This window comes from Mobula hypostoma, chromosome 6 (assembly GCF_963921235.1).
Source record: "Mobula hypostoma chromosome 6, sMobHyp1.1, whole genome shotgun sequence".
Classification (NCBI taxonomy): Eukaryota; Metazoa; Chordata; class Chondrichthyes; order Myliobatiformes; family Myliobatidae; genus Mobula; species Mobula hypostoma.
The window spans coordinates 175,429,671-175,451,930 of NC_086102.1; the positions used below are offsets into that span (position 1 = coordinate 175,429,671).

The window sequence follows — 22,260 nt, forward strand, 5'->3', positions numbered from 1 at the left end:
GAGGAAAAGCTAACTGACTAGGGTTTAAAATAATGCGAGGTGACTATGAAAGCATAGGTCCTGACAGGATTTAACAAGGTAGAATCAGGTTTATTATCAACAGCATGTAACATGAAATTTGTTAACTTAGCAGCAGCAATTCAATGCAATACATAATCTAGCAGAGAAAAAAAACATAATAAATAAGCAAGTAAATTAATTACATATATTGAAAAGATTATTTAAAATAATCTTTTCAATATATCTGTGGAGCTTGAATATATTTGAGTTATGCAGATATTTGGTCTGTAAAGGTGTCAAACGTTCTTGAGTAGTATCCAAGCCAGGACCACCAGACTTAAAACAATTACTATCCTGAAGCAGTACAGCCGATCAACACCTCCATCTGCTAACCTACCCCCACCCCTCCACATTCTCCCCTCACTCCCCCTCAGTCATCAGTACTTTATCTTTTTCTGTCAGTCACCTTGTGTCAAGCACCACTTTATGGACATACAATCAATCTATGTGTGTAAGCTATATATTTATATTTATTGTGTTTTTTAAATTATTGTGTTCTTTTTCTTATTGTGCTTTTTTTGTTCTGCATCAGATCCGGTGTAACAATTATGTCCTTTCCCTTTACATGTGTATTGGAAATTGCATTTAAACCATCTTGAATCTTGAAATGTGAGAGTATGTGCTCCATGACTCCTTCAAGCACTGTGTTCCATATTCCAGCCGTTCTCCCTCTGGGAGAAAGAATACCTCTTCTGATCCCTTCAAGCCTCTAACCTTCCCGTAAACTGTATAATCTTGCTATATACCTCGTATTACTGTACCTCAGGTTCTCCCTCAGACAGAGGATTATTTAGAATTTCAATTGTCATGCAATGAGAAGGTTATACTTACACTGGTGAAGGTGCAGAGAAAGTCAGTAAAATATCACTTGGGATTGAATGTTTCAGTTCTGAGGAGTCTCGGTACCTTAATGCAGGGTCCCCAACCTTTTTTGCACTGCGGACCAATTTAATATTGACAATATTCTTGCAGACCGGCTGACCGGGGGTGGGTGTCAACCACGACTGGAATATAGGTGATAAGTCAACTATAAGTCACTTATCAGTGACTAATACACTCAATTTTGTTTCTAAAAGGGTTTATCTAACGAATTTAATATTAAACACACAGCGCATATTTTCCTCGCATGAATATAGTGATAAGTCAATTATAAGTCATAAGGGGGTTCCTTATGTCCAGCCTATTCCGCAATTTAGTTTTCGTTGCATTCCTTGTAGAAAACTGCGCTTCGCAGAGATATGATGTTGGAAATGGAAGCAACGTTTTCAGTTGCTTTCGTGGCTATCTCAGGATATTCAGCCTTGACTTTGATCCAGAATACCAGCAGAGATGTTATGTCAGACATTCTTTTCAGCCCACCGTCATTTGCAAGCTCGAGGAGTTGATCATCTTCCCGCGCTGACGTGGATGATTCACCTGGGACATTCACAAATGGGTCTCGGACCCATTCCTTTGCATGTCTTGGGTCATTTGCAGTTGGGAAGTAACGCTCGAATTCTGTCGACAGTGAAGATAGGTGTTTGCACACCAGCTGTGAGCCTCAGTCTCTCCCAAATTCCCAGCTAATGTTAGGAACATGTCAAGTATGCCCCTGTCCACTCACCGTCCCCACAGTTCCAGTTTGGCTTTGAAAGCAGACACTTTATCTACCAACTTGAAGACAGTTGTCATTCTCCCCTGAAGTGATAAATTGAGTTCATCGAGCAAGTTGAAGATGTCACACAGGTAAGGGAGTTTTGCTATTCACTCCCTGTCACTGAAGTGTGCTGCCAGTGGTGACTTTTCTTCCTGAAAGAAATCTCTGTAGCTGCTCTCTTAACTCAAAAGCCCTGGCCAGGGCTCTCCCCCTTGATAGACACCTGACTTCTGTGTGTAAGAGAAGGTGTTTATGCTCTGCATCCATTTTCTCGCAAAGCTGCTTTAGCAGACCTGAGTTAAGGGCTTTTGCTTTGATGTGATTGATAATTTCAACAACGTCACTCAATACGCTGTTAAGATCAGGTGACATTTTTTGGCTAGCCAGCATTTCCCTGTGTGTGACACAGTGTGTAGACTGGCATTCAGGAGCAACCTCTTTGACTTAGGCAGTGAAACCAGACTCATTAAGCCGTTCCAACAACTGCGCTCTGATGTCCTCCACTATGTCATCAATTCTCCTTGAAACTGTGGTAGCTGAGAGAGAAACCTGTGCCATCTTGTTACAGCTTCTCCCAACAGTTCACGGCAGATGTCTTGGCAGCAGGCAGAATCAATTCTTCACCAACAGTGAAAGGCTTCTTAGCCTTAGCAATACGGCTAGCCACTAAGTACGACGCTCTCAGAGCAGCAGCATTTGTGGAGGTGGTGGCTCTCAGCACTTGCTTCTGTCCCGCTTGCTCACGTTTTTTTTCTGCTCAAAAAACTCAACGGGTTTGTCTTTAAGTGCAGGGTGCTTGGACTCAAGGTTCTGAAGCAGTTTTGAGGGCTTCATTGCCTCATTAGACAGCTTGTCTCCACATATCATATACAGGGGGCTTGGAGCGTGCGAGTCACCGGTCACAATAAAGACATTTTATGTACAACTCGTCGTATTTTCTGTTGAAGGAAGTTTTTTTTGCAGTTTCGGCCTCAGCTGTCTCTGAGTTATCATCATCGTTAGGCCTTTTATGTCCCCTACCATCTCTTCCAAAGAAACTCTCAAGTGACGTTTGGTTTTTACTCATCAAGTTGTTGTAGGTTAATGACCGACTGATGTCCTCACGTGGGTAATGACCTCGCGTGCGTTCAAGTTCAACACTGGGCATGACAGGGAATGAGGAAAGGTGCAGTTGACTCATATCGTTTCCTTGCGGCCCGGTGGTTGGGGACTACTGCCTTAATGGTGAAGGGAAAGTGTTGTTTGAGGCATAATCTATTTTCAATAGTTGTTCTAGAAACTTATTCTGTTCATTGACAGTCTCCTTGAATAAAAGACCTGAATTTAAACAGCTGTACTAAATTTCCCTCGTCTTTCCTGAATTTTAAAGCCTTTGTTGGGATCTAGGCGAAGGAAATGTAACTTGTCATTTTATGAGAGCCAATCTTGTCAGTACAAGTGTGTGCATGCATAGAAAATGTAATCTTGGTAATGCTAGTGTTAATTTGATTGCTAGATGTAATTGCTGTCTATATATTTTTTTCTGGGCTTTCATCTTGAGCTGACAAGGAAGGACCTCTGGCAGTTGGGGCCCAAGCAGACACTGAATGCAGATAGAAAGCTTGTGTTGAAATTTTTAGCCCAAAAAAATTCTATTATCTGGGCTATGATTAGGTAGGAAGATGTTAAAACTTGCCCAACCCAGAAACTGAGAAGAGTAGTTCTGCGGTCCAAGTTGCTTGTCACTGGAACACCAGGCAATTTATTAATTTGCCGAACAGTTAGGGTAGATCATATTCTATTGTACAACATGTGCTGTCTAGGGTCTTCTGTTCAGATCTTGTAGCTCAAGTATAGTGCAGTTTGCAGGCTATCTAAATGTTCAGTAAGCTGTACTGCTTAAGTGAGGTTTCCTGGCAGTGATGGAAACATTTGAGTGTTAGGTAGTTCTTCAGTTCTGAAGTCAAATAAATCTAATATCGTTATTGTTGCTATTGCTAAATAAGGAAGATTCTGAACTAACTGTTCCTATTTCAATAAATGTGGAATTAATTTTTTTAAGACTGTTTGAATGATCTTTGGGCCACCTATCGCATTCTTGGTCGGAAATTCTTTTCTCATGGTAACTCAAAGTTCCATAGAGATTTAAGAAGAAAACTATATAGAGAATATAGTTTCAGATTTTTTTAATTGGTTGAAATGGAAGATACTTAGCAATGCAGGCAATTATTATGTACAGTACTAAATCTTAAACAGAAAGTGCTGGAAGCACTCTGATCAGCCAGAATATGGAAGAAGTATGTATAACACTTCAGACTGAAGTCCCTTTGTTAGAACTGGGAAAGACAAAGTGAATTAATTTACAGAGAATGTGGGAGAAGGAATAAATAGGGAATATCTATTAAGGATTGTTAGTGTCAAATATTGTGAAATAGAGGCTGCTGTATGTTCTTGGCAAGTTGGGCTGTGCGAATAGAGAGAGCTAATATCACAGATGATTTGAGGTGGAAAGGACAAGTTCACACAGAGCTTTCAGGGTAACATGCTATTGAGCTAGGAAGGAAAATGTCTGAAAAGTAGACCAGAGAACTTCCTGAAAAGGTGTTTGACCGCCTGTCCAAATAATGACCAATGCTTTGATATTCTATGGGCAACTATTGTATGCTAACTAGAAGGAGAAGGACCTATATTCTAAAATTTGGATTGGACTGTTCCTGAGGTTCAAAGGTAAGTGAAGAACAGCAACTGGTCAGCTATGAGAAGTAATTAGAGGATGACAGTAGTACTGCATGATTGAAGCTTGCATAAAATGAACATCATATAACAGGAAATTGTTCAGAGATTAAAAACAAGTGCTCTTAAATATTCAAAGTCAGGAAGCATCTGTGGAAAGTGAAATGTTTAGTGTCTGGAATCCTTTGTCAGAACTTCAATGTTTCCATCAATTTCAGATTTACAATATCTACAGTTTTTTGTTTGCATTTTCATTTCAAGGAAATGTCCAAGAGATCCATGTAAAATGCCAGGAAGAGTGCATAGTTCCCTGAAGGTGGAATCTCATGTGGATAGGGTGGTAAAGAAAGCTTTTGGTATGCTGGCCTTTATTAATCAGAGCATTGAGTATAGGAGTTGGGATGTAATGTTGAAATTGTATAAGGCAATGGTAAGGCCAAATTTGGAGTATTGTGTACAGTTTTGGTCACTGAGTTATAGGAAAAATGTCAATAAAATTGAGAGAGTACAGAGGAGATTTACTAAAATGTTGCCTGGGTTTCATCTCCTAAGTTACAGAGAAAGGTTGAACAAGTTAGGTCTTTATTCTTTGGAGCGTAGAAGGTTGAGGGGGGACTCGATAGAGGTGTTTAAAATTATGAGGGGGATGATAAGGTTGACGTGGATAGGCTTTTTCCATTGAGAGTGGGGGAGATTCAAACAAGAGGACATGAGTTGAGAGTTAAAGGGCAAAAGTTTAGGGGTAACATGAGGGAGAACTTCTTCATTCAGAGAGTGGTAGCTGTGTGGAACGAACTTCCAGCAGAAGTGGTTGAGGCAGGTTCGATGTTGTCATTTAAAGTTAAATTGGATAGATATATGAACAGGAAAGGAATGGAGGGTTATGGGCCAAGTGCAGGTCGGTGAGAGTAAGAGTTCGGCACAGACTAGAAGGGCCGAGATGGCCTGTTTCCATGCTGAAATTGTTATATGGTTATATAAGAGAATACTGAGGTCCAAGGAAATTTATGAACTGGTGGTGACTGGTGAGGTTTACCAGCAGCAGATCAAAAGTAGAAAAGGGACTGGAAAAGGAAAGGTCCATGGGATGGAGAAAAATAGTTCCACTAAACTCTGACTTGGGATATAAATCTGAATGAGCTGAAGAGATTGCAGTGACTTGCTGTTTTTCCCAGTGTTCATTCTGTAACCTTGAAATTTGAATGTGGTAACTATGGATGCTTAGAGTATTTGGGCTGAAAAATGGCAGATGGAATTTAATGCAGACAAGTGCAAGGTGTTGCACTTCAATAGGACCAACCAGGTTAGATCTTGCACAGTTGGGCATTGAGGAGTGCGGTATAGCGAAGGGATCTGGGAATGCAAATCAATAATTCATTGAAAGTGGCGTCACAGCTTGATGGTTTTAAAGAAAGCTTTTGGCACATTGGCCTTCATGCATCAAAGTATCAAGTACAGGAGGTGGGATGTTGAAGTTGTATAAGACATTGGTGAGGCCTAATTTGGAGTACTGTGTACAATTTTGGTCACCCACCTACAGGAATGATGTCAATAAGATTGAAAGAGGACAGAGAAAATTTACAAGGATTTTGTCAAGTCTGGAGAACCTGAGTTATATGGAAAGCTTGAATAGGTTAGGACTTTATTCCTTAAAATGTTGGAGATTGAGAAGAGATTTGACAGAGGTATACAAAACTATGAGGGGTATAAATAGAGTAAATGCAAGCAGTCTTTTTCTCACTGTGTTTGGGTGGGACTCCTTCTAGATGTCATAGGTTAAGGGCGAAAGGTAAAAAGTTTAAGGGGATCATGAGGGGTAACTACTTCATTTGAAGGATCATGAGCATATAGAACAAGCTGCCAACTCAAATGGTACATGTGAGCTGGATTTCAATGTTTCAGGGAAGTTTGGATAGGTGTATGGAGGGCTATGGTACTGGTGCAGGTCGATGGAAGTAGGCAGTTTAAATGACTTGGTATGGACTAGGTGGGCTGAGGTGCCTGTTTCTGTGCAGTATTTTTCTGACTTTAGATTCTTCAATCCACTTCCTTAACTCTTGGTTACTGGCTGAGTATCTAGAGATAGCGGGAATCTCTTTGCTGGTCCTATCACTAAAATGTTATCTTGGGTTTCAATTGGTTAAAAGTTTGTAATGAACAAATAAAAAATTTACTATCGTCATCTCACAATTTGACTGCACCCCATTGCTCAATCACATGAGTCAGGGTTGAAATAAAACAGTATTGCGTTCTGAAATGGGCATGTAATAAATGACTAATATATAGAAAGTGCTGTGTTTAAAAGGAAATGCTCTGACAAGTTATAACACTTAAACTATTGATGTCAGCTTTGAGCAACTTCTGCTAGTTTTTCTACTGCCTATCCCTCCTTTGCTGCTCCCTAAGCAGGGTGTAAGTGACAAACCCATGATTCTCTGAAATTGCAAAATTCCCATTGCTATGACTAATACAGAGAAATATTTAACTATAGGTACTATTAGAATGTGCAATTAATTCACTTTCGATTTGTAATACCATAACATGAATAAAGGGCAATTTGGTCTTATCCTTTCAAGTATCAAATTCAGTTTATTAATTATTTCCTTTTTAAAACTTTGGACTTGCAGAGCCTTTGAACAATATTTGAAGTTATTAACCAAAATAACTCTGGAATCCAGATAAAATGTGATGATTAGAAATACTTTTAAATTGCTTTGGCCTTTTTGGTTAGTGCATATATCACAGCTTTGTTCCAAATAATTAGGTAGGAGCACCATGGTAAATGCTGAACGTTTAAAACTATAGAACTTTACTTGCCTTCCTCTGACCTCCCTGCGGTCCCAATCCTTTGAGTCTGACATTTGATTTTCACAAATGTTGAAGGAAAAGATTCACTGGGAAAACAGATTGATAGAAATGATAGCAATGTTGATTTGCACATAAATACATGAACAATCAATTGAAGTTACCTACTGTTTCATCCACTCCAAATGAATAGCATTTTGATATGAACAAACGAAATCTCGGAAGATTTACTGGAAGTGTTTAGCAATTGATCGTTGTGGTAGCGTAGTGATTAACATGACACTATTGCAGTCCAGGGTATCAGAGTTCAATTATGACATCACCTTTAAGAAGTTTATGTTTTTCCCATGAATGCATGGGTTTCCTCAGCATGCTCTGGTTTCCTCCCACTGTCGAAAGATGAAGTTAGTAGATTAATTAGCCATTGTAAATTGTGTCATGATTCGCTTAGGGTGAAATTGGTGGGTTGCTGGTGGTGCAGCTTAAAGAACCGATAGGGCCTGTTCCACACTGTTGTTTCCAAATAAATAATAAGTGGGGCAACATTAACAGAGAGATGATTTTTTTTGGAATTTTGTGGAAGCAGTTGGACAACAGTATACTTGCATACAATCACAGGTGATGCAGGGGGTGTGTGAAGGGGCAGATGGACACCTCTGCCTTTTTTCATTGGTGTTCTGCATACAAAGAGACATGAGTTCTTGGTGCCAGAATAAATATTGACCTCCCAATTTGAGTGGCCACAAGAAATTGGGAATCGTGGGTTTTTTTTTGTTTCCCACACTCATTTGGAAATCTCTTATGGTGATGGTGCTCAGAATACTGAATTTGTTTTGGCAATCTAGTGTTGGGTTCACAAACATTATGTCTAGTGTTTTTGAGCCAATTTTGTGTAATGAGAGCATGGATCTTGGCCTGGGGAGGGACTTGGGGGTGATTTATTCTGCTGTTAGATTTGGAAGATTTTGAAGATGATATTCATAGTGCCTCAGAAACAAATAAGGCAGGGGTCATGCTTCCCAGTAGAGTGTGGGCAGCCTGTTACCTGTGGCAAGACATTATAGTCTCTTGAACTAGCAAATTAACCAAATAACTTGATTGTCTTACCTCTGCAGTGCTACTTCATCTGATTGTCATTGGAGGTTAATAACTATGACCCGGCTGGTGGCGTAGTTGCATCAGTGCCGGACTTCGGGATGAAAGGTCCTGAGTTCGAATCCAGCCGGCTCCCCTGCACACTTTCCATCCGTGCTGGGCTACGAGCTGGTGATCTCTTTGGAAACTCACCCGGCAGAAGGCAATGGCAAACCACTGCTGTAACTTGCCTCGTACGTGGTTCCCCACTACCTCAGAGAGGCGTGGAGGGAAATCGTCCGCTAACTGGAGAAACTACGGATGCAGCATACCTTTCTTTTCCTTTATTGGCACAGGAACATGCATATCATCCAAATGATCAATGGTGGCCCAGTCTTTGAGTTCCAAAGATAAGCCTGCATTCATCTTCATTTAGAAGTCTTCAGGGATGAACCTTCTTGGCCTTTGAATGAAATCACACCTGAAGATAATTTGCTTCACTTCCATTTGTCAAAAAGCAACACCGGAGCATTTGACAATCTATACGAGGGGTAATTTTTAAGTTCATGGCCTAAGGTAGGAGGCGTCAATTTTAGAAAACCTAGCACATTTATTTTTCCTACATTTATACACTTAGTCCAGCGCTCGAGGAGCCTACGGATCCCTTCTTTGTAGAAGTCGTCATCTTGGACCTCCAGAAAGTGGTCCACAGCAGGGGTGATTGATAAGTTCATGGCCTAATGTAGAAGGAGATGAGTTATTAACTTCAAACTTTCTGCATTTTCACTCAGAGTTGAACTGCACATGCATGTAACAAGAGCTGTATAACTCATCTCCTCCTACCTAAGGCCACAAACTTATCAATCACCCCTGCTGTGGACCACCTAGAAGTCCAAGACCCTCTCATTACGTGCACGTGCAGTTCAACTCTTTGATAATGCGGAAAGTTTGAAGTTAATAACTTATCTCCTTCTACCTTAGGCCACGAACTGATCAATTACCCCGCTGTGGACCACTTCTACAAAGAAGAGATCCGTATGCTCCACGACCGCTGGACTAAGTGTGTACATGTAGGAGGGGACTATGTTGAAAAATAAATGTGCTGGGTTTTCTAAAATTGACTCCTTCTACCTAAGGCCACAAATTTATCAATCACCCCTCGTACTGCTGTAGAAGTAGATCCCTGGACTACGCACAGTTTGCTTTAATATGTATAATTGTAATTCCAGCACCTGTACAAAGGAAAATTAGTTCTGTTCTATCAACAAAAAAAAATTTAGACTATATTTTATTGATAAAACGTGATGTTGATTGTGATTATTCTCAGTCACCTGCTTATCAGCATTTAACAACTGATCACTGAAAATTGGGTATAAGATCTGGATTCAGAGGAGATGATCAATGTCTTTGCAATAGCATTTGATTGAACAGGTGATCTAAGAACCCTTGCAAAACCTGTAGTTAATGGGAAACAAGGCGAAAGTTCTTCACTAGTAAGATGCATGCTTTCAGATGAAAGATGGGTTTTGGTTGTTGCCTGTCTCAACTCTGGAAGTACCTCAAGTTGGCCTGCCTTGTCAATGACCCTGCATTGGAAGTAAGGCTGCTCACTTGTGATTACACACAATTTGTATTGGCATCCTGAAGGAGTTGTACCACTGTGTAGACAGTTTGGATTTGAGAAATAAATAATAAGTGTCTCAAGTGCCAAATAATTGTAATAATCAAAAAAGAAGTTCTACTCCTGATATTCCATGGCATTACCATTTAATCCCCTAATATCCAAAGGAGATCATTATCAACCAGAAGCTAAATAAGGCCAGCCTTATGAAAGAAAAATACTACCAATGCTGGAAATCTGAAATATTAAAAAAAACAGAATGCTAGAAGTACTTAGCGGTCAGATTGAGGAGTTTTCATCAGAGCTGATTATCATCACTTGTGATTCAGATCATAAAGCTGAAACTATAATACTGCTTTTCTCTCTGCAGATGCTGCCTCAGCAGCCGAGTAGTTCAGCAATTTCACGTCATTTACACCCCTCCAAAGGCTGCAACGACAAGAGCGGGTCAGAGTCTTGGTATCTTGTGGTAAGTCACATGCCTGCCATATCTCCATAGCCTTTTCCAGAAAGCATGTCAGATATGCCATGGAATTGTTTTTCTCTTCTTGCCTGAATGATTACAAGATCAATATCAGTTGGAGTTCAACACCCTTTAGTATGTACAGGTTTAGTATGCACCAACCTGTTGGTACCAATTCATCACTTGTTGATTCACTTCATTGAGATGCATTCTGACTGCAATTTGAACCAACAACAACTTGCACTGCAGTTACCTGTCATGTTAAATTGTGGCTAATCAAACCTACAGGCTCTATCACCACGTAGACATGTACAAACACAATTACCTGCAAATTTCCCTATAAATCATTCATTATCCTGACTTAAAAAAAACATAATAGGTATTCCATACTGGAATCTTAGGGCAATGTCATAATTTCACAAGATGAACTGCTTTTGTTCATGTTGGTAGCTGGTTACCACAAGCTGGGCTTTAGGGGATGGGAAAGAGGTCCTGATGTTTGTAGTGAGACATGCATTCTGTAAAGGAATTGAGGATTGTTGTGGGAAAAGAGTACATGAAGTAACAAAACGAGGTCATGAGTGCAGGCTTTAGCTTTTGGTCCATCATAGTCGACCTTCCTAGGAAGGTATGCAAATATCTTTAGCTTGTTCTGGTTTACTCAGATGTGCTTAGAGTGAAACAACTATGAAGGAAGGGGAAAATCTGCTTTTTTTATTAATTGAATTGCTGTTTAGAATTAATATACTTGTTGAGTTCTGATTACCAGGGAAATAATCTTTTTAAAGAATTAATTAATGTTTCTTAATTTTTAGGGAACATGTCTGCAGCTTTGGATTGATGGAATAGGGGCTGCTTCCCATGTGGGAAGCCTCCTACTCATCTAGGAATGGAGTCTGAGGCGACAGCAACCACCATTTTGGCTTCAGTCAAAGAACAGGTATGATAGTTGTGTATAACTCCTGATTAATTTCATTTAGTTCTAAGCATGAAGACAATCTTGATTTTTTTAACATTCTTGCTTTATCATCTCCTAAATTATACAGTTTTGTAATTACTGAACTGATGAACTATAAGTGCAGGTGAACTTTCCCCCCCCCCCACCCACACCCGCCTGCACTTGCAGCCATTCAGATTACAGAAACTCATCCTTGTGAATTCACCAGTGACTACCCAAAATTGTGAGATATGGAGTAAAATTCACTCGATAGAATAATGAGAATAATAAATATGAAAAACTAAATTCAGTCTGTTTTTAGTCTTCCAGTAGTGAGGCAATAAGATTTGGATATAGTATCAATTGTGTTGGCAGTCACAGCCAGGCCTCTCTGCTGTACCTTCTCCAGTCCAAGGGCATGAACAAAGCACTCTCAATCTGCAAATTATTGCCTCTGGCTGCATTGTGGAGAGCTGCAGTAGCCATGGTCAGCTCCTTAAAGTAGTCCCCCTGCCTTTATACAACTTACACAAAATCACTCTGTTTTAACCATAACCCTACTGATCTCCTACACCACCTTTCTTCACGTTTCTGTCCCAATTAGCCTTGCACTTCAGAGAAATGCCTTGCCAAAGAATGCAATAGTACTGAGGGTGATTAAAACTAAAAATTGACATTTGTTTATTTTGCATAAGCTTTGTTCATCCCTGAATCTAATGTTAATGTTGAACATTAAATTAAGTGGCGGTCACTTTGTCATACACACAAAATGCTGGAGGAACTCAGCAGGCCAGACAGCATCTACAGTTGACGTTTCGGGCCAAGACTCTTCATTAGCACTTGAGAGGAAGGGGAGAAGTCAGTGTAAAAAGGGCGGGGGGGGGCGGTATGGAGGAAGAAGTATAAGGTGGTAGGTGATTGGTGAAACTGGGAGAGAGGGAGGAGTGAAGTAAAGAGCTAGGAAGTTGGTTGGTGAAAGTGATGAAGGGCTGGAAAAGGGAAATTCTGATAGAGGACAGAAGACCATGGAAGAAGGGGAAGGAGGAAGAGTACCAGAAGGAGGTGATGGGCGGTAAGGAGATGAGGTGAGAGAGAGAAATGGGTATGCAGAATGGTGAGGGGGGCAATTAGTGGAAGTTCTTTCAATATTTTTATTAGTTACTGCATAAAGGAATACAGGGTACAGGAAGATATATATTATAAGTAAAAAGAAAAAACTAAAATAGTACCAAATACATTATATTAAAAATAGTTACAATCACAAACCCTGTATTCATAAAAAATTAGATTAAATCATAATATTGAAATATAATAATTTTGTTATACAGGGAAAAAAATCTAAACCCACTACCAAAGTCAGAGCTGTTAGGAAAAGCAAGAAAAAAGGGGGGGAAACCCCTTTCTCATATAGTAAAATATATTATTAGCCACCATCTGTACTTTTACAACAAATCAAAGGTTTTGAAAATAACTCAAAAACGGTCCCCACCGTGTATAAAAGTCTTAGTGGAAGTTCGAAAAATCTATGTTCATGTTATTGTCAGGGGTTTTGGGCGCCATACCTCAGAATTGTTGTGTTGTCATTGGAGACAGTCTGGAGGATGTTCACAAGGATGATTCCAGGAATGAAGGGGTTTACATATGGTTGTTCGTCCATCATTGACGTCGATGAGGACCTCGACACCATTATGATGGTGTCGAGACTAGCGCGTGATTTGGATTTAAGTGAGGGAGAGTTGCGCAGCGTCAGCCTCACTCTCTCTTCCCAATTCCCATCTGGATCCACTGGCAAGACAGAGTCTAGACGGCTGGAGATGGGACTAGGCGCAGTGGATGACCAGGATGTCTTCTGTGTCTTGTCCTGCTCTACACGTTCCACGACGCTTGCAGAGACCGCCTTCTTGACCGTTGGACCTTCCATAGGTCTTGTCTGCTCAATCCGCCGGAGTCTGTCTTCACATGCTGGGATAGACAACTCCCTATCACACTGAGGGTTTGAGACCCGTCGGCTACCCTCACCTGGTTTAGCTGGCTTGTTGAAGCCGTTGCCTGGGGTGTGGCCACTGTCGCATGCAAGCAGCTACGGGGAGGCACAGGTGAGAGCTGAGTGCCAGGTGGGGACCAAAGGTGGACTAACCGCCCTGAAAAGGACGCGACATGTTTCCCCCACGAGAGGTGCTACCCTTCCCTGACATATAAGGAACGTTTGGCAGCTTTGGGCTTTTACTCATTAGAATTTAGAAGAATGCGGGGGGGGGGGGGGTGGTGGGATCTCATTGAAACCTACCAAATATTGAAAGGAGTAGATAGGGTGGATGTGGAGAGGATGTTTCCTATGGTGAGGGTATCCAGAACTAGAGGGTACAGCCTCAAAATTGAGGGGCAACCTTTTAGAACAGAGGTAAGGAGCAGTCTTTTTAGCCAGAGAGTTGTGAATCTGTGGAATGCTCTGCCACAGACTGAGGTGGGTGCCAGGTCCATGGGTGTATTTAAAGCGGAAGTTGATCGTTTCCTGATCGATCAGGGCATCAAAGGATATGGCAAGTGTATGGGGTTGAGTGGGATCTGGGATCAACCATGATAGAATGGTGGAGCAGACTCAATGGGCTGAATGGCCGAATTCTGTTCCCATGCCTTAAGGTCTATGCTATCAGGTTGGAGGCTACCCAGACGGAGTACAAGGTGTTGCTCCTCACACCTGAGTGTGGCCTCATCGCACCAGCAGAGGAGGCCATGAACTGAAGTGTCTCTTGTTTGTGGATCATTTTGTCATCTGATTAGAATGGTATAATGTAGGGGAAAACAACATCTCGTAAGAATACATGTGTCTGTTTATAATATGGGAGTTAATGGAGAACAATAGGGTCACACTACAGAAAATCCCATTCCCATTCTGACATGTCTAGCCACGGCCTCCTCTACTGTAAAGATGAAGCCACACTCAGGTTGGAGGAACAACACCTTATATTCTGTCTGGGTAGCCTCCAACCTGATGGCATGAACATCGACTTCTCTAACTTCCGCTAAGGCCCCACCTCCCCCTCGTACCCCATCTGTTACTCATTTTTGTGCACACATTCTTTCTGTCACTCTCCTTTTTCTCCCTCTGTCCCTCTGAATACCTCTTGCCCATCCTCTGGGCCCCCCCCCTTGACTTTCTTCCCGGACCTCCTGTCCCATGATCCTCTCATATCCCTTTTGCCAATCACCTGTCCAGCTCTTGGCTCCATCCCTCCCCCTCCTGTCTTCTCCTATCATTTTGGGTCTCCCCCTCCCCCTCCAACTTTCAAATCCCTTACTCACTCTTCCTTCAGTTAGTCCTGACGAAGGGTCTCGGCCTGAAATGTCGATCGTACCTCTTCCTAGAGATGCTGCCTGGCCTGCTGCGTTCACCAGCAACTTTGATGTGTGTTGCTTGAATTTCCAGCATCTGCAGAATTCCTGTTGTTTACAGAAAATAACGGAAGGTTTTCTAGGAATGCAGTGCAACCACTACAGTAAGGTGGGGGTGGTTCACTTCTACTGAGCTAATTGCACAAAATTATTTTTAACCACTCTCCATTCCAATTCATTTGAAAGTGATCAAAATAGCACTTTCCTAAAATTTAGTCTGCATCCATAATTTACAGAGCCTGAAGCAATCGTGTTTAACTTGACATACTAAGCTGTGGAGAGCATCTTCTGAAATGGATTCCTTTGAACTCTGAATTTTAAAAGAAACTTGTAGCATTTGAGGTTTGTGCTTCAGATAATTTTGAGAATGTTCCGAAGAATATATTTTTATGAATAAAGTTGTTAAACTATTGGTCAGGTTTCAGCTTGTTAACCAGTGTTTTTTCTGTGTCTGTCAAATAATGATAGAGGGTATCAATGAGGCATTGTGCAGCAGCTGTCAGTGAGGACCGAGTAGGGCTATATTGGGTGGTGCAATTACTTAGTGTTCAGATGCAGGCCTCAGTGCTACAACCTGGCTGTCATGAATGCAAGGCATTGTTGGGGATTAACAATAGCTGTTCCATGTGCTGTTAGACCTCTTACACAGGCCTTGTAGATTTTTAGCATCTCCTTTTGGATGTGGTAGAAATTCTCCATTCTCTTGTGTTTATAATGCTCAGCCTGAAGATTGTAATTTTAAAAAGCTCAATCAACTATCCCAGCCTTCATAGACAACCATTGTACTTTGAGCTATTGTAAAGCAAAAAGCTTACTTAACAAAAAGATGTTTGGGGAAACAATACATTTATCAGTGAAAGAATGGAATAAGTAATGGAAACCTGTAGTTAAAATTGTATTCATAAAATTAATATGTCATTTCAAGCAGGGTGATCTTCAACGTAGTAAAGAGGAATTGGTAAGTTATCTTGCTTGGGCTAGCTTTAGCATTGTCAGAGAACAAAGCAGCTTCTGAGCTAAAATTTCTAAACTTCTGGAGAATGGTTATTAATCTTTAGCATGCCTCCTGATTCCAATTTGACTTTTATTTCTTACTTTATTAGTCAACTGCCAAAGAATTACCTGAATGTTAGTTGCAAACAGATTTTTTATTTTGGTATATAAATACTGAGCACTGACATCACCAGTGTTTTGTTTGCTTGTAACAAAAGAGCATTGCATTTTGAAATGATAACACTTGAAATTTAAGATCCAAGTGATCAAACTAAAATTTGTTTAATAATTTTGTGCTATTTTAGTAAGAATAAAGAACAATATGAAACAAAAAATACTGGAGCAAATGGATGTGCATAAGTGGTCTAGATGGTATCAACAGAAACTGAACTTGGTAACATTTCAGATTGTCCTCAAAGGGAAAGTTTTGCAGATTGGCAAAACCTAGGGAGGAATGGAATTAAGACTTGGAGGAAGATAGAGGGGAAATTTAGGAGGAAAATTTAGAAAAAAAATTAGTGTAATCTCCATATTCATCCAACCTGGATAAAAATATTTTAACTGGCTCTTTCAAAGAACTCTCTGGCTCTGTTACCAGCTGTTTACCATTGCTTTTCATTTCATATCTATGTTTGTGCAACTTAGTGCCAACTATTTGTTTTATATACTCGCATACTTGCATTGCTTGTGTCTTGCTGTTGTATCTGTCTATTTATCAATTAATATTAGAGTACCAGCTCAATTTATTTGATGGTAGCATCTCTTTATTTTATTTTGGGTGTAAACAGTTTCAATTTTGGCAAAATCCCAGTTTAAAACACCAGGAACTGCATAATTCATTTCTGGGAAGCCGTATCTATGAATGTAACATTGGTTACTTTAGCACATGTATTTTTCTGCAAGAATTGGTTCGTGCCACTTGACACAAAACTTGGAAAAATTAACGAAGTTTTTTTGTGGTATTTCTGTTTCTGCCCTTGCTGCCTTAAAAATGAGATCTGACTTTTTTAATGATCAAACAGGGTACTTCCTTGTGCTATTCTATCAATTCTTAGTAATGTTAGGGTCATGCCTGATGAATTTGTGTGTTATAATTGGTTTACTATGAATCTTTTTGAATTTCAGCCACCAGAAGCACTTCCCTGAAGTTTGTCCAGTTAGTTCATTAAATGATCCACTTGGAGTGGATATTGTCTCAAAATAGCAGAGATTTAGATCTGACACCATAGCTACCGATGTTATCAATTATAATTATTTTTTGTCTCATTTCCAAAGAAACATGTTTAAGTTATTTTGTTACTTGTATAATCTCAAAGGATAGCAGCATTACATTTAATTTACTCCCAGTTTGTATTTTGATACTACAAATAGAAAAGTGAAAGAAAATCTCAATTTGTTAAGGAACACATTGACCAAACAAAAAACTTAAATTATTATTAATAGTGTGTTGACTCTGTTACTCGCCCCTCTGAAAACTAATATCTGCATTTATTCATACCCTGTGTGTAGTTTTATTCTTAGCGCTCACTGAAATGAAGATAATTCAATTACCATTCAGACTTGGTGACTTCACTGCTATAGTTGACAGCAAAAAAAATATGCAAGTTAGATTTCATTCTCTGCATTTTTCTTGAAATGATCCTGTTTTATTGGAAGTAGCTCATTAGTTTTTCTTCCCTGTAAACTTTTATTAACCATTGTTTACTGTAGAGTTCACCATATCTGTATGGTGAACTCTATAGTTTTGTGGCACTGAATGGTACAAGTCCTTGATGCTATTTTCTTTAACCTACTACAAGCCAAAGTGTAATGCTCTTCTGTTCTACTAATAGGGAATTTTTGATATGCTTACAGGAGTAACACCAAAGGAGGTGATGAAGGTAGCTTTGTGTATATGCCTTCAGTTATAGACTCTTCATGCCTAATGAACAGATTGCATTTTCACAGACATCCTTAAGTGTATTTTGTCCACAAGTTGGAAAATAAACAAATCATTTGATTATGGTAACCATATCTCCACAGTGCTCTAATGAATGATATCTAAAGCACATGGGACTGATAAGAACAATTACTAAAACTAGTGGAGTGATAGGAAACTAGCTCCACTGTTCATGAGAAGAAATGCATGTACATCAGTCTTCTGAATTTAATAGCATTTTGGAGTTCATTCCTATGTAGGCTTATCCATATCAGGTATTTGTGACCAGAAGATGGCCTGTATTTGAAAAGACTAAAGTTGTTTTCCTTTTGACAATAGTACCTTTCTTTTCCTGAAATAATAAACCAGGATATATTGAACCAAAATAACAGGAGTTCCAAAATTTAATTATGTTTGTTCTGATTGGTATCATTCCAGAATTTGGAATGGTTGACGATGATAAAGCCTACAGGCCTTAGCAATAGGTGAACTATTAAGACTTTAGTTAGGACTTGTCTTTTCTCCCCCCACGCTTAAATAATTTTGCCTAACCAGGGAAAGGCGGGGACAGCTAGCCATTTTTTAAAAAATAATCTCAAGGGTTAGTCATTATTTTCCATTTAAAATGGTTGATTAACACAGTTTTAAGTTAAGTACTCATACCTGCCACCCGAAGTTTTTTACCAGACGTTGCCAGGAAATGCTATTGAAAAACACTAATCTTGCTGTATTTTCCTAACTCTGGTATAATGGGCATTATGCTTCGAACCTCAAAGCACAGGCACTACTTTTGTTCCTTTAGCCAATCTTTTGACGTGTACTGCTTGGAATTCTTCCTGTTGAAGATGTGAAATGCGGGAGTACTGGTTTCACTGACTGTACTCGGCCAGGTTGAATTTGTTTGGTGTCTAGGAAGATCAGTGTGTATTGCATTCCATTAATTGGGCAGTGATCAAAAGTCAAGTTAATGTTTGAATGGGAGGATATAAATGTGAGAAGAATATGCAGAGTAGTGCAAACACTTTTGCAGGGGGGGCAGTTAAACTAGATTGAACTTGCTTACCTCTTTAACCTCTCTATTCTCTTTGTTTTGAGTGGTTAGATGTGCTGTTAGTCTGCTGTAAGTATGCATGCAGTAGTAGGTTTTGTTCATTAAAACACCATAAATTTCCATGCAATTGGGAAACCAGGATCAGGCCCATATATGCTTGTCTGATTCCACATTTCTCTGCCCAGACTTCAAGCCTCTTTCCTTTTGTATCTCATTACAGGGTTATGGAATCAGGAGAGTTAGAGGTGAGACAAGCCCAAAGAGGAGCTTAAACATAATACGGTGGATTCTGGTTAATTAGGCGTTTAATTCTGGTTTAATTGGAGCAGCCTCTCATTTGGGGTAACTCTTAAAGAACAAAAACACACTGAGAAAATTGCCAGGATTCCCTTCGTTTAGTAGGGACATAATGCTGATCTACTGGGAAAGGAGACTTGCTGAATAGGTTGTAACTAGCATGAGTTGCGTACCATTAGAAACTACACGGTGCTAAAAGCAAACAGTTTTTAAACAGTGTTGCGTTTATTTTGTTCCAAAAAAAGTGATTTTTGTCACTGATGATTGGTACGAAATAAGCAGTAAGACAATTCTGAGCTATTTTGCTCACTATGGTTTTAAGCGTTCTGGCTTAGAGATGCCAGAAACAGCAGGGAGTGAAAATGAAACAATTTCACAGCTTCGGGTTATGAACTACAAAGAATTTGAAGATATTGACAATCATCTTGAATGTTACAATGAAAATGAAGGGTTGGAGATTGCAATTGTTCATATAAAGGTGGTCCATTATCTGTTCTAGCTGGACTGATTTTGTTCGTTGCACATACTGGATGAATTCCAGTAACTATAGGAAGGTAATAGTTTTACAATAGTGTAGTATTATTGATAATGTATTAATTCAGTCCTGTATTTCATTTAAATGAATATTAACTCAGTTTGTCTTTTTTAAATACCTGTTTTAACTATTTCTGTGAATCTTTGGTTAACTGGGACAGCTGCTTAATTAGAACAACCTACCAGCCGATTTTTCTTATAAAACTGCACACCAGTGTACCTATTGATTTGATTTTGTTTTTTTTTACTGTCTACTGCTCTTTATAGCATTTTTTTGATATTTAGAAACTTTTCATTATTTTTGAAATCAACTTTGCATTACAGAATTTTTTTACATGTGCCTAAGACTTTACACAGTACTGTATGAAAATGTAATTTAATTCTGTGAAGGCAGAGAAATTTTCCTTTGTGTAAAAATACTGATCTACTGGTGTTTAAGAGTGCAATGAAAACTGAACATTTCTTAACTAGTTTCCTAATTGCTCTTCATTCCTACGTTTAACATTTAGTGCCTTGAGGTAGCATAACTCTACCTTGGCTAGATTCCCTTTGCAGATGAATAAATTAATGTTGACAGCTTACCCATGCTCTAAATGTTTAGCTTGATTGTTTTAAAGGAAGGCAAGAGATGTTAGTTTATTTATAAAGTATTATATAAAAAAATTAGAGGATAAGTGTATAGTTCCTGATCACATGGATAACAATGATTTGTACAGCTGTAATAGACATTTTGTAGTAAGTGAAATGGACTTTGATCCCTTGAACACTACCTTACTAGTTTTTTTCTCTTTTTGCACTACATTTAACTTTTTTTAATAAATGTACTTTAATGTCATTATTGTGTATTGCAATGTACGACTGCCACATAACAAATTTCATGACATATGCCAGTGATATTAAACCTCATCCTGATTATTGATTCTGGAATGTATCCAAGTCTGTTAGTGTTTATCCTGTATTCTGCACAGAAGAAATTGTACTCAGTGAGACGTTTTTGGGTCTCCTTTTACTCTCTTCATTTGATCTTCAGGTTAACTATGTTTTGCTGGTTCTGGTCCATATAGTCAAAGCATTTTTTTCCCTTTGAATGACGGAGTTTCCAATCTTGGAATGACTTGTACTTATAATTCTTGATTTCCGTCATTCTCCGTCCTGATTGTTCCTGATAGAGAAGCCAAGCCTCCTTATAGGTGTCAGTTATAATAGATTTCAGAGCAGCTGTCAGTTCCTACAGGCAGGGTTGGTATAGCACTATGTGAGTTGAGCTACCTGTTCTTAACTTTGACATTGGTCATCGTGTGATGCAGCTGTTGTTTTGAGGCTATATTGTTAGAGATTATAGAGGAGATTCAGCTGTCATCAGTCTAAGAGTCATTAGTGCTTGTCATGGCACAGGTGATAGTCATCTTTAAGTCCCTTGTTCAGACAATAATCAAACTTAATACATGCAAGTCCTTAAACCGGGCAGTGTTCTGTGGTCCTTGTCATAACACCCTGTTTAATTACAAAGCCATGTTTTGTGCATATTGTCAAGAGAAGGACACTATTGGACAGTTGATTCCTATTTCATCCTTGCTGATTGCACCTTGGTAGGGGATCAGGTCCCTCTTCACACTGACATTGAAGTCACCAACAAGGATCAGTTTGTCTTCGTTTGGTAGACAGAGCACTTTTTTTTTAAAGTGCTCTTTGACTTCATCCAGAGCTTCCAGGATTGGGGCCAACTTGTTTACATATCTGGCACCAGCCTCCTGAAACTTAAGATGTTCTTAAAAGCTTTCTTGAAGAAAAGCATCATCCCCATAAATTCCTAGGAATCTCTGGTCCTTGATGCTGACAATCTTGGGTCCCTGCAGCAGAACCACACTTGTGGCTTCTCAGAAGCAGAGGATGGAGCAGATTGCCGAGTAACTTATAAAAGTACCCACCAGGCTTCCATATTAGACTTGTGCTTCACAACCCTCGTAACTGTGTTAGCATTGATCCATTGGCAGACATCCCACCCTGCAAAAACTCATTTCAGGGAGGTAGCACCATCAATTTGTGGGAGACTTCCAGGAGAGGTGGGATGTCTGCAATAGAGTAGCTCCTTAGCAGCTGACCAGCTAGTTTAAATAATGTTAGCTATGCTAATGAATGAATGACACCTGTTAAACTTACCTCAACATGTCTTTTACAGTCTTAACCCACCATGGGCAATAGAAAAGTCACTGTTGCAAACAGTGCAACGAGCAGCACTGTCATTATTTTGACCCCTATTAGGCAGGGGTACACTTTAGTGTAGTCTGGGGTGACGTACGTTTTATATTTTTTGGGAACACTCTGCCATTGTGCGCTCTCGCTCACGCGCTCTCGCTTTCTCACTCCGCTCTCTCTCCGCTTTCTCTCTCGCTCTTGCTCGCTCTCTCTCAAAAACAAATTGATCTCCGTGATATTGTATCTAATTTGCGGGCATCAGGGAGCCACTATTAATACGTGGGAGACTCCCGGAAGTTCCAGGAGAGGTGGGATGTCGGCATTGGAACTCTGTTCCAATGACTGCTGAGAGTGAATTTTGTAAATTCTTTTTGAGGGGGGTGATGGGGAATTCAAACTCTTTGGGCTTCATAATTAAGAATAATATAATAACCTGCAGATGCTCCTAAATTAGCAATTAAATCAAAATAATATCACTTATCTCCTGATTATTTTTCATCTGTTTTTTATAGGGCCACTGTACATGCATCACATCTAATCTGAGGCAGAGTTAGATTGGCAGTCTTAGAG

At 39.7% G+C, this 22,260-nt stretch overlaps 1 protein-coding gene across 6 annotated transcripts in view; it reads left to right on the forward strand.

Annotated features, from left to right (window-relative positions):
- Positions 1-22,260, forward strand: part of pkp4 (plakophilin 4) — a 179,678-nt gene that overhangs the window by 31,101 nt on the left and 126,317 nt on the right. For 4 of the 6 annotated variants that reach the window (XM_063052287.1, XM_063052289.1, XM_063052288.1 and 1 more), the window contains exons 2-4: positions 10,279-10,377; positions 11,187-11,311; positions 15,627-15,659. In XM_063052287.1, the coding sequence (XP_062908357.1) occupies positions 11,261-11,311; positions 15,627-15,659 (84 nt within the window). In that variant the 5' untranslated portion in view covers positions 10,279-10,377; positions 11,187-11,260. The remainder of the gene's footprint in view (positions 1-10,278; positions 10,378-11,186; positions 11,312-15,626; positions 15,660-22,260) is intronic. The other 2 variants (XM_063052291.1, XM_063052292.1) reach the window with 1 other exon arrangement.